General features: G+C 45.5%; 1 protein-coding gene across 1 annotated transcript in view; it reads right to left on the bottom strand.

Moving 5' to 3' along the window:
* LOC121320151 (E3 ubiquitin-protein ligase TRIM58-like) overlaps positions 1 to 15639 on the bottom strand; it is a 25848-nt gene extending 10209 nt beyond the window's left edge. The window contains exons 1-2 of the mRNA XM_041258412.1: positions 15443 to 15639; positions 15111 to 15196 (exon numbers count right to left, since the gene is read on the bottom strand). Coding sequence (XP_041114346.1) covers positions 15111 to 15196; positions 15443 to 15639 — 283 coding nt within the window. The remainder of the gene's footprint in view (positions 1 to 15110; positions 15197 to 15442) is intronic.

The raw sequence follows: 15639 nt of genomic DNA, 5'->3' as shown, positions 1-15639 counted from the left end.
CAGTCCAGCCTGTCTCTCCTATCAGTTTATATGCACAGTCCAGCCTGTCTCTCCTATCAGTTTATATGCACAGTCCAGCCTGTCTCTCCTATCAGTTTATATGCACAGTCCAGCCTGTCTCTCCTATCAGTTTATATGCACAGTCCAGCCTGTCTCTCTCTATCAGTTTATATGCACAGTCCAGCCTGTCTCTCCTATCAGTTTATATGCACAGTCCAGCCTGTCTCTCCTATCAGTTTATATGCACAGTCCAGCCTGTCTCTCCTATCAGTTTATATGCACAGTCCAGCCTGTCTCTCCTATCAGTTTATATGCACAGTCCAGCCTGTCTCTCCTATCAGTTTATATGCACAGTCCAGCCTGTCTCTCCTATCAGTTTATATGCACAGTCCAGCCTGTCTCTCCTATCAGTTTATATGCACAGTCCAGCCTGTCTCTCCTATCAGTTTATATGCACAGTCCAGCCTGTCTCTCCTATCAGTTTATATGCACAGTCCAGCCTGTCTCTCCTATCAGTTTATATGCACAGTCCAGCCTGTCTCTCCTATCAGTTTATATGCACAGTCCAGCCTGTCTCTCCTATCAGTTTATATGCACAGTCCAGCCTGTCTCTCCTATCAGTTTATATGCACAGTCCAGCCTGTCTCTCCTATCAGTTTATATGCACAGTCCAGCCTGTCTCTCCTATCAATTTTTATATGCACAGTCCAGCCTGTCTCTCCTATCAGTTTATATGCACAGTCCAGCCTGTCTCTCCTATCAGTTTATATGCACAGTCCAGCCTGTCTCTCCTATCAGTTTATATGCACAGTCCAGCCTGTCTCTCCTATCAGTTTATATGCACAGTCCAGCCTGTCTCTCCTATCAGTTTATATGCACAGTCCAGCCTGTCTCTCCTATCAGTTTATATGCACAGTCCAGCCTGTCTCTCCTATCAGTTTATATGCACAGTCCAGCCTGTCTCTCCTATCAGTTTATATGCACAGTCCAGCCTGTCTCTCCTATCAGTTTATATGCACAGTCCAGCCTGTCTCTCCTATCAGTTTATATGCACAGTCCAGCCTGTCTCTCCTATCAGTTTATATGCACAGTCCAGCAGCCTGTCTCTCCTATCAGTTTATATGCACAGTCCAGCCTGTCTCTCCTATCAGTTTATATGCACAGTCCAGCCTGTCTCTCCTATCAGTTTATATGCACAGTCCAGCCTGTCTCTCCTATCAGTTTATATGCACAGTCCAGCCTGTCTCTCCTATCAGTTTATATGCACAGTCCAGCCTGTCTCTCCTATCAGTTTATATGCACAGTCCAGCCTGTCTCTCCTATCAGTTTATATGCACAGTCCAGCCTGTCTCTCCTATCAGTTTATATGCACAGTCCAGCCTGTCTCTCCTATCAGTTTATATGCACAGTCCAGCCTGTCTCTCCTATCAGTTTATATGCACAGTCCAGCCTGTCTCTCCTATCAGTTTATATGCACAGTCCAGCCTGTCTCTCCTATCAGTTTATATGCACAGTCCAGCCTGTCTCTCCTATCAGTTTATATGCACAGTCCAGCCTGTCTCTCCTATCAGTTTATATGCACAGTCCAGCCTGTCTCTCCTATCAGTTTATATGCACAGTCCAGCCTGTCTCTCCTATCAGTTTATATGCACAGTCCAGCCTGTCTCTCCTATCAGTTTATATGCACAGTCCAGCCTGTCTCTCCTATCAGTTTATATGCACAGTCCAGCCTGTCTCTCCTATCAGTTTATATGCACAGTCCAGCCTGTCTCTCCTATCAGTTTATATGCACAGTCCAGCCTGTCTCTCCTATCAGTTTATATGCACAGTCCAGCCTGTCTCTCCTATCAGTTTATATGCACAGTCCAGCCTGTCTCTCCTATCAGTTTATATGCACAGTCCAGCCTGTCTCTCCTATCAGTTTATATGCACAGTCCAGCCTGTCTCTCCTATCAGTTTATATGCACAGTCCAGCCTGTCTCTCCTATCATGTCTCTATATGCACAGTCCAGCCTGTCTCTCCTATCAGTTTATATGCACAGTCCAGCCTGTCTCTCCTATCAGTTTATATGCACAGTCCAGCCTGTCTCTCCTATCAGTTTATATGCACAGTCCAGCCTGTCTCTCCTATCAGTTTATATGCACAGTCCAGCCTGTCTCTCCTATCAGTTTATATGCACAGTCCAGCCTGTCTCTCCTATCAGTTTATATGCACAGTCCAGCCTGTCTCTCCTATCAGTTTATATGCACAGTCCAGCCTGTCTCTCCTATCAGTTTATATGCACAGTCCAGCCTGTCTCTCCTATCAGTTTATATGCACAGTCCAGCCTGTCTCTCCTATCAGTTTATATGCACAGTCCAGCCTGTCTCTCCTATCAGTTTATATGCACAGTCCAGCCTGTCTCTCCTATCAGTTTATATATATGTCTCTCCTATCAGTCCAGCCTGTCTCTCTCCTATCAGTTTATATCAGTTTATACAGTCCAGCCTGTCTCTCCTATCAGTTTATATGCACAGTCCAGCCTGTCTCTCCTATCAGTTTATATGCACAGTCCAGCCTGTCTCTCCTATCAGTTTATATGCACAGTCCAGCCTGTCTCTCCTATCAGTTTATATGCACAGTCCAGCCTGTCTCTCCTATCAGTTTATATGCACAGTCCCTGTCTCTCCTATCAGTTTTTATATGCACAGTCCAGCCTGTCTCTCCTATCAGTTTATATGCACAGTCCAGCCTGTCTCTCCTATCAGTTTATATGCACAGTCCAGCCTGTCTCTCCTATCAGTTTATATGCACAGTCCAGCCTGTCTCTCCTATCAGTTTATATGCACAGTCCAGCCTGTCTCTCCTATCAGTTTATATGCACAGTCCAGCCTGTCTCTCCTATCAGTTTATATGCACAGTCCAGCCTGTCTCTCCTATCAGTTTATATGCACAGTCCAGCCTGTCTCTCCTATCAGTTTATATGCACAGTCCAGCCTGTCTCTCCTATCAGTTTATATGCACAGTCCAGCCTGTCTCTCCTATCAGTTTATATGCACAGTCCAGCCTGTCTCTCCTATCAGTTTATATGCACAGTCCAGCCTGTCTCTCCTATCAGTTTATATGCACAGTCCAGCCTGTCTCTCCTATCAGTTTATATGCACAGTCCAGCCTGTCTCTCCTATCAGTTTATATGCACAGTCCAGCCTGTCTCTCCTATCAGTTTATATGCACAGTCCAGCCTGTCTCTCCTATCAGTTTATATGCACAGTCCAGCCTGTCTCTCCTATCAGTTTATATGCACAGTCCAGCCTGTCTCTCCTATCAGTTTATATGCACAGTCCAGCCTGTCTCTCCTATCAGTTTATATGCACAGTCCAGCCTGTCTCTCCTATCAGTTTATATGCACAGTCCAGCCTGTCTCTCCTATCAGTTTATATGCACAGTCCAGCCTGTCTCTCCTATCAGTTTATATGCACAGTCCAGCCTGTCTCTCCTATCAGTTTATATGCACAGTCCAGCCTGTCTCTCCTATCAGTTTATATGCACAGTCCAGCCTGTCTCTCCTATCAGTTTATATGCACAGTCCAGCCTGTCTCTCCTATCAGTTTATATGCACAGTCCAGCCTGTCTCTCCTATCAGTTTATATGCACAGCCTGTCTCTCCTATCCAGACCAGCCTGTCTCTCCTATCAGTTTATATGCACAGTCCAGCCTGTCTCTCCTATCAGTTTATATGCACAGTCCAGCCTGTCTCTCCTATCAGTTTATATGCACAGTCCAGCCTGTCTCTCCTATCAGTTTATATGCACAGTCCAGCCTGTCTCTCCTATCAGTTTATATGCACAGTCCAGCCTGTCTCTCCTATCAGTTTATATGCACAGTCCAGCCTGTCTCTCCTATCAGTTTATATGCACAGTCCAGCCTGTCTCTCCTATCAGTTTATATGCACAGTCCAGCCTGTCTCTCCTATCAGTTTATATGTCTCTCCTATCAGTTTATACAGTCCAGCCTGTCTCTCCTATCAGTTTATATGCACAGTCCAGCCTGTCTCTCCTATCAGTTTATATGCACAGTCCAGCCTGTCTCTCCTATCAGTTTATATGCACAGTCCAGCCTGTCTCTCCTATCAGTTTATATGCACAGTCCAGCCTGTCTCTCCTATCAGTTTATATGCACAGTCCAGCCTGTCTCTCCTATCAGTTTATATGCACAGTCCAGCCTGTCTCTCCTCTCTCCTATCAGTTTATATGCTCTCCTATCAGTCCAGCCTGTCTCTCCTATCAGTTTATATGCACAGTCCAGCCTGTCTCTCCTATCAGTTTATATGCACAGTCCAGCCTGTCTCTCCTATCAGTTTATATGCACAGTCCAGCCTGTCTCTCCTATCAGTTTATATGCACAGTCCAGCCTGTCTCTCCTATCAGTTTATATGCACAGTCCAGCCTGTCTCTCCTATCAGTTTATATGCACAGTCCAGCCTGTCTCTTCTATCAGTTTATATGCACAGTCCAGCCTGTCTCTCTCCTATCAGTTTATATGCACAGTCCAGCCTGTCTCTCCTATCAGTTTATATGTCTCTCCACAGTCCAGCCTGTCTCTCCTATCAGTTTATATGCACAGTCCAGCCTGTCTCTCCTATCAGTTTATATTCACAGTCCAGCCTGTCTCTCCTATCAGTTTATATGCACAGTTTATCCAGCCTGTCTCTCCTATCAGTTTATATGCACAGTCCAGCCTGTCTCTCCTATCAGTTTATATGCACAGTCCAGCCTGTCTCTCCTATCAGTCCAGCCTGTCTCTTCTATCAGTTTATATGCACAGTCCAGCCTGTCTCTCCTATCAGTTTATATGCACAGTCCAGCCTGTCTCTCCTATCAGTTTATATGCACAGTCCAGCCTGTCTCTCCTATCAGTTTATATGCACAGTCCAGCCTGTCTCTCCTATCAGTTTATATGCACAGTCCAGCCTGTCTCTCCTATCAGTTTATATGCACAGTCCAGCCTGTCTCTCCTATCAGTTTATATGCACAGTCCAGCCTGTCTCTCCTATCAGTTTATATGCACAGTCCAGTCTGTCCTATCAGTTTATATGCACAGTCCTATCTCCTATCAGTTTATATGCACAGTCCAGCCTGTCTCTCCTATCAGTTTATATGCACAGTCCAGCCTGTCTCTCCTATCAGTTTATATGCACAGTCCAGCCTGTCTCTCCTATCAGTTTATATGCACAGTCCAGCCTGTCTCTCCTATCAGTTTATATGCACAGTCCAGCCTGTCTCTCCTATCAGTTTATATGCACAGTCCAGCCTGTCTCTCCTATCAGTTTATATGCACAGTCCAGCCTGTCTCTCCTATCAGTTTATATGCACAGTCCAGCCTGTCTCTCCTATCAGTTTATATGCACAGTCCAGCCTGTCTCTCCTATCAGTTTATATGCACAGTCCAGCCTGTCTCTCCTATCAGTTTATATGCACAGTCCAGCCTGTCTCTCCTATCAGTTTATATGCACAGTCCAGCCTGTCTCTCCTATCAGTTTATATGCACAGTCCAGCCTGTCTCTCCTATCAGTTTATATGCACAGTCCAGCCTGTCTCTCCTATCAGTTTATATGCACAGTCCAGCCTGTCTCTCCTATCAGTTTATATGCACAGTCCAGCCTGTCTCTCCTATCTAGTCCAGCCTGTCTCTCCTATCAGTTTATATGCACAGTCCAGCCTGTCTCTCCTATCAGTTTATATGCACAGTCCAGCCTGTCTCTCCTATCAGTTTATATCCACAGTCCAGCATGTCTCTCCTATAAGTTTATATACATAGTCCAGCCTGTCTCTACTCTCAGTTTATATGCACAGACCAGCCTGTCTATCCTATCAGTTTATATGAACAGTGCAGCCTGTCTCTGTCTCTCCTATCAGTTTCTATGCACAGACCAGACTGACTCTCCTATCAGTTTATATAAACAGTCCAGCCTTTCTCCCCTATCAGTTTATATGAACCGTTCAGTCTGTCTCTCCTATCAGTTAATATGCACAGTCCAGCCTGTCTCTCCTATCAGTTTATATGCACAGTCCAGCCTGTCTCTCCTATCAGTTTATATGCACAGTCCAGCCTGTCTCTCCTATCAGTTTATATGTTTATATGCACAGTCCAGCCTGTCTCTCCTATCAGTTTATATGCACAGTCCAGCCTGTCTCTCCTATCAGTTTATATGCACAGTCCAGCCTGTCTCTCCTATCAGTTTATATGCACAGTCCAGCCTGTCTCTCCTATCAGTTTATATGCACAGTCCAGCCTGTCTCTCCTATCAGTTTATATGCACAGTCCAGCCTGTCTCTCCTATCAGTTTATATGCACAGTCCAGCCTGTCTCTCCTATCAGTTTATATGCACAGTCCAGCCTGTCTCTCCTATCAGTTTATATGCACAGTCCAGCCTGTCTCTCCTATCAGTTTATATGCACAGTCCAGCCTGTCTCTCCTATCAGTTTATATGCACAGTCCAGCCTGTCTCTCCTATCAGTTTATATGCACAGTCCAGCCTGTCTCTCCTATCAGTTTATATGCACAGTCCAGCCTGTCTCTCCTATCAGTTTATATGCACAGTCCAGCCTGTCTCTCCTATCAGTTTATATGCACAGTCCAGCCTGTCTCTCCTATCAGTTTATATGCACAGTCCAGCCTGTCTCTCCTATCACAGTCCAGCCTGTCTCTCCTATCAGTTTATATGCACAGTCCAGCCTGTCTCTCCTATCAGTTTATATGCACAGTCCAGCCTGTCTCTCCTATCAGTTTATATGCACAGTCCAGCCTGTCTCTCCTATCAGTTTATATGCACAGTCCAGCCTGTCTCTCCTATCAGTTTATATGCACAGTCCAGCCTGTCTCTCCTATCAGTTTATATGCACAGTCCAGCCTGTCTCTCCTATCAGTTTATATGCACAGTCCAGCCTGTCTCTCCTATCAGTTTATATGCACAGTCCAGCCTGTCTCTCCTATCAGTTTATATGCACAGTCCAGCCTGTCTCTCCTATCAGTTTATATTTATATGAACAGTCCAGCCTGTCTCTCCTATCAGTTTATATGCACAGTCCAGCCTGTCTCTCCTATCAGTTTATATGCACAGTCCAGCCTGTCTCTCCTATCAGTTTATATGCACAGTCCAGCCTGTCTCTCCTATCAGTTTATATGCACAGTCCAGCCTGTCTCTCCTATCAGTTTATATGCACAGTCCAGCCTGTCTCTCCTATCAGTTTTTATATGTCTCTCCACAGTCCAGCCTGTCTCTCCTATCAGTTTATATGCACAGTCCAGCCTGTCTCTCCTATCAGTTTATATGCACAGTCCAGCCTGTCTCTCCTATCAGTTTATATGCACAGTCCAGCCTGTCTCTCCTATCAGTTTATATGCACAGTCCAGCCTGTCTCTCCTATCAGTTTATATGCACAGTCCAGCCTGTCTCTCCTATCAGTTTATATGCACAGTCCAGCCTGTCTCTCCTATCAGTTTATATGCACAGTCCAGCCTGTCTCTCCTATCAGTTTATATGCACAGTCCAGCCTGTCTCTCCTATCAGTTTATATGCACAGTCCAGCCTGTGCACAGTCCAGCCTGTCTCTCCTATCAGTTTATAAAAACAGTCCAGCCTGTCTCTCCTATCAGTTTATAAACACAGTCCAGCCTGTCTCTCCTATCAGTTTATATGCACAGTATCAGTTTATATGCACAGTCCAGCCTGTCTCACCTATCAGTTTATATGCACAGTACAGCCTATCTCTCCTATCAATTTATATGCACAGTCCAGCCTGTCTCTCCTATCAGTTTATATGCACAGTCCAGCCTGTCTCTCCTATCAGTTTATATGCACAGTCCAGCCTGTCTCTCCTATCAGTTTATATGCACAGTCCAGCCTGTCTCTCCTATCAGTTTATATGCACAGTCCAGCCTGTCTCTCCTATCAGTTTATATGCACAGTCCAGCCTGTCTCTCCTATCAGTTTATATGCACAGTCCAGCCTGTCTCTCCTATCAGTTTATATGCACAGTCCAGCCTGTCTCTCCTATCAGTTTATATGCACAGTCCAGCCTGTCTCTCCTATCAGTTTATATGCACAGTCCAGCCTGTCTCTCCTATCAGTTTATATGCACAGTCCAGCCTGTCTCTCCTATCAGTTTATATGCACAGTCCAGCCTGTCTCTCCTATCAGTTTATATGCACAGTCCAGCCTGTCTCTCCTATCAGTTTATATGCACAGTCCAGCCTGTCTCTCCTATCAGTTTATATGCACAGTCCAGCCTGTCTCTCCTATCAGTTTATATGCACAGTCCAGCCTGTCTCTCCTATCAGTTTATATGCACAGTCCAGCCTGTCTCTCCTATCAGTTTATATGCACAGTCCAGCCTGTCTCTCCTATCAGTTTATATGCACAGTCCAGCCTGTCTCTCCTATCAGTTTATATGCACAGTCCAGCCTGTCTCTCCTATCAGTTTATATGCACAGTCCAGCCTGTCTCTCCTATCAGTTTATATGCACAGTCCAGCCTGTCTCTCCTATCAGTTTATATGCACAGTCCAGCCTGTCTCTCCTATCAGTTTATATGCACAGTCCAGCCTGTCTCTCCTATCAGTTTATATGCACAGTCCAGCCTGTCTCTCCTATCAGTTTATATGCACAGTCCAGCCTGTCTCTCCTATCAGTTTATATGCACAGTCCAGCCTGTCTCTCCTATCAGTTTATATGCACAGTCCAGCCTGTCTCTCCTATCCCTGTCTCTCCTATCAGTTTATATGCACAGTCCAGCCTGTCTCTCCTATCAGTTTATATGCAGACCAGCCTGTCACAGTCCAGCACTGTCTCTCTCTATCAGTTTATATGCACAGTCCAACCTGTCTCTCCTATCAGTTTATATGCAGTCCAGCCTGTCTCTCCTATCAGTTTATATGCACAGTCCAGCCTGTCTCTCCTATCAGTTTATATGCACAGTCCAGCCTGTCTCTCCTATCAGTTTATATGCACAGTCCAGCCTGTCTCTCCTATCAGTTTATATGCACAGTCCAGCCTGTCTCTCCTATCAGTTTATATGCACAGTCCAGCCTGTCTCTCCTATCAGTTTATATCCACAGTCCAGCCTGTCTCTCCTATCAGTTTATATGCACAGTCCAGCCTGACCCTCCTATCATTTTATATGCACAGTCCAGCCTGTCTCTCCTATCAGTTTATATGCACAGTCCAGCCTGTCTCTTCCATCAGTTTATATGCATCCAGTGCATCATAGTGCGGTGTGCAGTCCTGGGTGAGTGCAGTCGTGATGGTGTTCAGTGCATCACAGATAGTGCGGTGTGCAGTCCTGGGTGAGTGCAGTCGTGATGGTGTTCAGTGCATCACAGATAGTGCGGTGTGCAGTCCTGGGTGAGTGCAGTCGTGATGGTGTTCAGTGCATCACAGATAGTGCGGTGTGCAGTCCTGGGTGAGTGCAGTCGTGATGGTGTTCAGTGCATCACAGATAGTGCGGTGAGCAGTCCTGGGTGAGTGCAGTCGTGATGGTGTTCAGTGCATCACAGATAGTGCGGTGAGCAGTGGTGCTCCGGACAGTGCTGACCCTTGACGACAGCTCTGGAGTAGTGCTTTAACTGTCTGGTGGTGAAAAACACAGACAAACACAAGAAAACACGACACGTAATTCTCTTTCACAATGAGAGAGCGCCTCACCCGATCCTTCTCTCTCCAAACGTTAACCCAAACGAAGGAAAAGATCTGCGTTACCCTGGCCCCTGTATGTACTCCCGCATGACATCTAGGTAAACTGTTGCAGCTGCCCCTCGTTTACCTTTCAGGTCAATACGGTCTTACAACAGAGTCTTGCTTCTTTCCAGGCTGACCCACTTCCTGGTCAGGCCAGCCCTTCCAGATACTTCTCCTCCCATTCTTTAGTGCCCTCACAGGTCGGGAGGGAGATTCATCACCAGAACTCATTGTATTTCTGACACATATCCCACCGCTCAGAGTGGAGCCGAAGGAACACTCGGCTAAATCTACCTTCCCCATTACTCCCCCCTTGCGGGAAAAATAATCTGCATTTTGGTGGTCTTTCCCTGCCCGGTGTACATGAAGGGCTGCAATGCCAGATACCACCAGGTTATTTGGGTATTGCTGTCCTTCATTGTGCTTAACCACGTGAGTGGGGCGTGGTCTGTGACCAGATCAAATGAGTGTCCCAGCAGGTAGTATGGTAAAGAGTGAGTAGCCCATTTAATGGCCAAACACTCTTTTTCGACTACGGAGTAGTTACGTTCCCAAGGTAACATCTTTTTGCTCAGGTACAATATCGGGTGTTCTACTCCAGCTACTTTCTGGGACAAGATTGCACCTAAACCTACATTCGATGTGTCGGTGTGGAGGCTGAATCTCTTGGTGAAATTTGGAGTAATAAGAGTGGGGGTCTGGCAAAGTCTACGCTTAATAGTATCAAACGCCCCCTGACACTCAGCTGACCATTTAATTAAATTTGGAGCACTCTTTTTGGTGAGGTCGACTAACAGGTTAACCACTGTGGCGTACTCGGGGATGAAGCAGCGGTAATAACCAGCTAAGCCTACTAGCAACCCCACCTGAGTCTTGGTTTTGGGGAGTGCTGCATCAACCAAAGCCTGGATTTTGGTGACCACAGGTCTCACTCTTCCATTCTCCATAAGACAAATGACTGCTTCCTAACATAATCTGTCAAGGCACCGACTAGAGGAAGGCATGCCTTGATTTAGTCTTTTCAAATAAAGACAGAATAACTAAAACAGAGGTCAGAGAACCACTGGCAAACTCAGACCACACCATGGTCTCATTTGAAAGGTTTTTTAAAACCCCAAAGTAATGACTAAAGCTAAGGTTTACAATTTTAGAAAAGCAAACTATGAAGGTATGAAACAGAGACTAACAGAAGTAGATTGGAGTAAAATAGAGAAAACACCCACAGAAGGAGGATGGTTGTTCTTCAAAAATGTAGTACTAGAGGCGCAAAACAATTACATCCCTAAAGTAGACAAATCTAAATGTAAAACTAAATTGCCAAAATGGTTTAATAGATCAATTAAAAAAAATATTCAGTGAAAAAAGGCACTTTACAGAGCATTAAAAAAGGACCAAAAAGAAAGTACGCAGAAAGAGTACACAGAACTGCAAATGCAAGTCAAAAAGGAAGTTAGAAAGTCCAAGAGAGAAATAGAAATAAACATTGCTAAGGGAGCTAAAACCAATTCCAAAATGTTTTTCCAACATTACAACAGCAAGCAAACATTCAAAGAGGAGATTAAATGTTTAAGAGATACAAATGGCAAAATCGTAGATGAAAAAAAAAAAATAGCAAATATATTAAATGATTACTTTTCACAAGTTTTTACAAAGGAAGATACTGACAACATGCCCCACATGTCAACCAGTTCCTATCCAGTTTTAAATAACTTTAGCATAACTGAGGCAGAAGTGTTAAAGGGACTAGGAGCTCTTAAAATAAACAAATCCCCTGGGCCGGATGAGATCCTCCCAGTAGTACTCAAAGAAATGAAAGAAGTAATTTACAAACCGCTAACCAAGATCATGCAGCAGTCTCTTGACACAGGGGTGGTACCGACAGACTGGAAAATTGCAAACGTAATACCGATCCACAAAAAGGGAAACAAAACTGAACCAGGTAACTACAGACCAGTAAACCTGACTTCTATTATATGCAAACTTATGGAAACTATAATAAGATCCAAAATGGAAAATTACCTATATGGTAACAGGGTCCTGGGAGACAGTCAACATGGTTTTAGAAAAGGGAGATCGTGCCTAACTAACTTGCTTGATTTTTTTGAGGATGAAACATCGACAATGAATAATTGCAAAGCATATGACATGGTTTATTTAGATTTCCAGAAAGCTTTTGACAAAGTCCCGCACAAAAGATTAATTCTCAAACTGAACGCAGTTGGGATTCAAGGAAACACATGTACATGGATTAGGGAGTGGTTAACATGTAGAAAACAGAAAGTACTGATTAGAGGAAAAACCTCAGAATGGAGTGTAGTAACCAGTGGTGTACCACAGGGATCAGTATTAGGTCCTCTGCTATTCCTAATCTACATTAATGATTTAGATTCTGGTATAGTAAGCAAACTTGTTAAATTTGCAGACGACACAAAAGTAGGAGGAGTGGCAAACACTGTTGCAGCAGCAAAGGTCATTCAAAATGATCTAGACAAGATTCAGAACTGGGCAGACACATGGCAAATGACATTTAATAGAGAAAAGTGTAAGGTACTGCACGCAGGAAATAAAAATGTACATTATAAATATCATATGGGAGATACTGAAATTGGAGAAGGAATCTATGAAAAAGACCTAGGAGTTTTTGTTGACTCAGAAATGTCTTCATCTAGACAATGTGGGGAAGCTATAAAAAAGGCTAACAAGGTGCTCGGATACGTTGTGAAAAGTGTTGAATTTAAATCAAGGGAAGTAATGTTAAAAATGTACAATGCACTAGTAAGACCTCATCTTGAATATTGTGTTCAGTTCTGGTCACCTCGCTATAAAAGAGATATTGCTGCTCTAGAAAGAGTGCAAAGAAGAGAGACCAGAATTATTCCGGGCTTAAAAGGCATGTCATATGCAGACAGGCTAAAAGAATTGAATCTGTTCAGTCTTGAACAAAGAAGACTACGTGGCGACCTAATTCAAGCATTCAAAATTCTAAAAGGTATTGACAGTGTCGACCCAAGGGACTTTTTCAGCATGAAAAAAGAGACAAGGACCAGGGGTCACAAATGGAGATTAGACAAAGGGGCATTCAGAACAGAAAATAGGAAGCACTTTTTTACACAGAGAATTGTGAAGGTCTGGAATCAACTCCCCAGTAATGTTGTTGAAGTTGACACCCTGGGATCCTTCAAGAAGCTGCTTGATGAGATTCGGGGATCAATAAGCTACTAACAACCAAACGAGCAAGATGGGCCAAATGGCCTCCTCTCGTTTGTAAACTTTCTTATGTTCTTAAGAATCCCAAATCTTGATTCTCTGTTTTGGCAAACGGACATTTCCTCAAGTTTGCTGTCAGCCGGGCTGTCCTTAGAGACTGAAGAACGGCTGTAACCCTAGCCAAATGCTCTCGCCAGGTGGAGCTGTAAATAACCACGTCATCAATATACTCTGCTGCATATTCATGATGTGGGCGTAAAACCTGGTTCATCAGTCTCTGAAAGGCAGCGGGCGCACCATGTAGCCCAAACGGCATGGTTTTAAAGTGGAACAGCCCTTCTGGTGTTGAAAATGTGGTTTTCTCTCTGGAGCTGCGGGTTAAAGGGATTTGCCAATATCCCTTCGTCAGGTCCAGAGTGGAAATAAACCTCGCTTTTCCCAGTCTGTCTGTTCGTCGACCCGAAGCATGGGATATGCATCGAACTTAGCAATAGCGTTTACCTTTCTGAAATCCACGCATAAGTGGTTGGTGCCGTATTTCTTGGCCACTATGACAATTGGACTGCACCACTCACTCCTGGAAGGCTCAATCACCCCAAGCTCGAGCATATCCCATACCGCTTTGCGAACGGCACTTCGTCGACTTTCCGGGATCTGGTACGGTCTCTCTCGCACTGTGACACCTGGTGGAGAGATAATGTCATATTCAAGTTTGTTCTGCCGGGCACGTCAGAAAAAAAACATCGCTGAACTCCTCAATAAGCTTACGCAGCTCTCTTTGCTGATCTGGAACCAATTGTTCCCCCACCGAAATCGGTCTTGTGCTCGGGGTCTCTGGACAGAGGCGTATAGGAGCTCAAAGGGGGAGAACCCCGTTGAACTCTGCGGCACTTCTCTCACCGCAAAAAGGAGGTAGGGAAGAAGCAATGCCCAATGTTTCTGCTCCTGCGTTACAAATAGTCTCAGCATTGACTTTAAGGTCTGATTAAAACGTTCCACCAGACCGTCCAATTATGGATGATAAATGGACGTCCTGATGGGACATATTTTCAATATTTTGTACACCTGCTGTAACGTATTGAACAAAAAATTGGTTCCATGATCGGTCAAAATCTCCTTGGGGATCTCTACTCTAGTCATAATCTGCGCTAACTCAGTGGCTATTGCAGCTGCACTAGTGGACCTCAATGGAACTGCCTCCGGGTATCGCGTTGCATAATCCACCACTGCTAATATATGTGTATACCCGGAGTCAGAAGGTAGCAAAGGGCCCACTATGTCCATTGCAATGCGCTCGAAAGGAGTGGAAATAAGCAGTGGGACCAAAGGGGCGGGGTGCACTCAACCCGGCGCTACTCGTCGGCAGTCTGGGCATGTGGTTACATATCTCGACACATCATTATAAAGACCGAGCCATTAGAATCGAGCCAATATCCGTTCCCTCATCTTCTCAGCTCCGAGGTGCCCCGCAAAAGGGATATCATGCGCCAGCCTCATGAACTCGGTCCGACAAGACAGGTGAACCAACATTTGTGTACAGGCTGTCCTGTGCCTGCGGCTAGGTTTACCCTATACAGTAACTACCCCTTAATACTGAAATGTGGATATACTAGCATCCCAGCACGATCAACATCCTTACCTTCAATGGACCGGACCTGCCCCCAAGCATGCACCAGTGACGGAACGTTATGTTGGCTCCACACTAAGTCCGCTCTTGTACCACAGGTCCGGTACATTGTCTCAGAGACGCTCCCTCCCACTTCACGGTCCGTTTCTCTTTATTTGTTTTTCTAGGACGGAAAAGAGGGGAAAACATTTCAGTATGAAAAGGAAACACATCACCAATCCATTCCTTTTTTCTGCCACGTTTACGTGTGTGGCTGAGACTGCCATTATTTGCACGAATTGTTTGAATTTTGGCCAGTCTCGGCCCAGAATAACTGGGTGTGGCAACCTTTCTGCCACCCCGACTACAAGGTGACGTTTTATCGGTCCTACCGATAAATATACTTTTAAGGTGGGGTATGCCACCGTGTCTCTATGGATACAGGAGATGGCAACCTGCCCAAGAGAGCTGTCCTAATCAAGGTTTGCTCAACCCTGTGTCCACTAACACGTGGTTATTCACATTCCCTAAAACCACGTCAATCAGACAAGGCCACTCCCGACCGTTTTCCCCCTGCTTACCAGTTCCAGGTGCCCAGTTGCACACAGCCATGTCACACTCCATGGCAGAGGGGCATGACCTGGCCCTATGTCCCGGCTGGTTACACCTGAAACAGAGAGGGGGGACAGAGGGAACATAGGTCAAATATCTGTCCTGCTGCTGGTAGGGCAACGGGGCAGGGGCAACACCTTTACCCCAGCTGGGGGCCAACCTCAGTCTCCATGGGGGGGAGGCAAGGGGGCCCAATGGGGTCGGCAGTCTTGGAGGTCTGGGTGCCGGGAAAGAGGGTGATGGTGGTAATGTTGGAGGAGAGGGAGAGATAGGTTGGATACTGTGAAGGGCAGGGACTGACAGGATCCCGACCGGGGCTGACATCAGGGAGTCCTCGTAATCTTCAGCCAGTCTGACTGCCTCCTCCAGGGTGTCGGGGTTGTGGTGCCGTATCCATGCCTGGGTTTTGGCGCTGACCACGTGGCAGAATTGTTCCACCACAATGGCTTCCCCCATTTGTTGAGTGGTCTTTTTCTCCGGGGTCAGCCAATGGACCAT

Source organism: Polyodon spathula, chromosome 8 (assembly GCF_017654505.1).
Source record: "Polyodon spathula isolate WHYD16114869_AA chromosome 8, ASM1765450v1, whole genome shotgun sequence".
Taxonomy (NCBI): Eukaryota; Metazoa; Chordata; class Actinopteri; order Acipenseriformes; family Polyodontidae; genus Polyodon; species Polyodon spathula.
The sequence above is the reverse complement of the archived record's forward strand: the minus strand, read 5'-3'. Positions and strand labels throughout refer to the sequence as shown.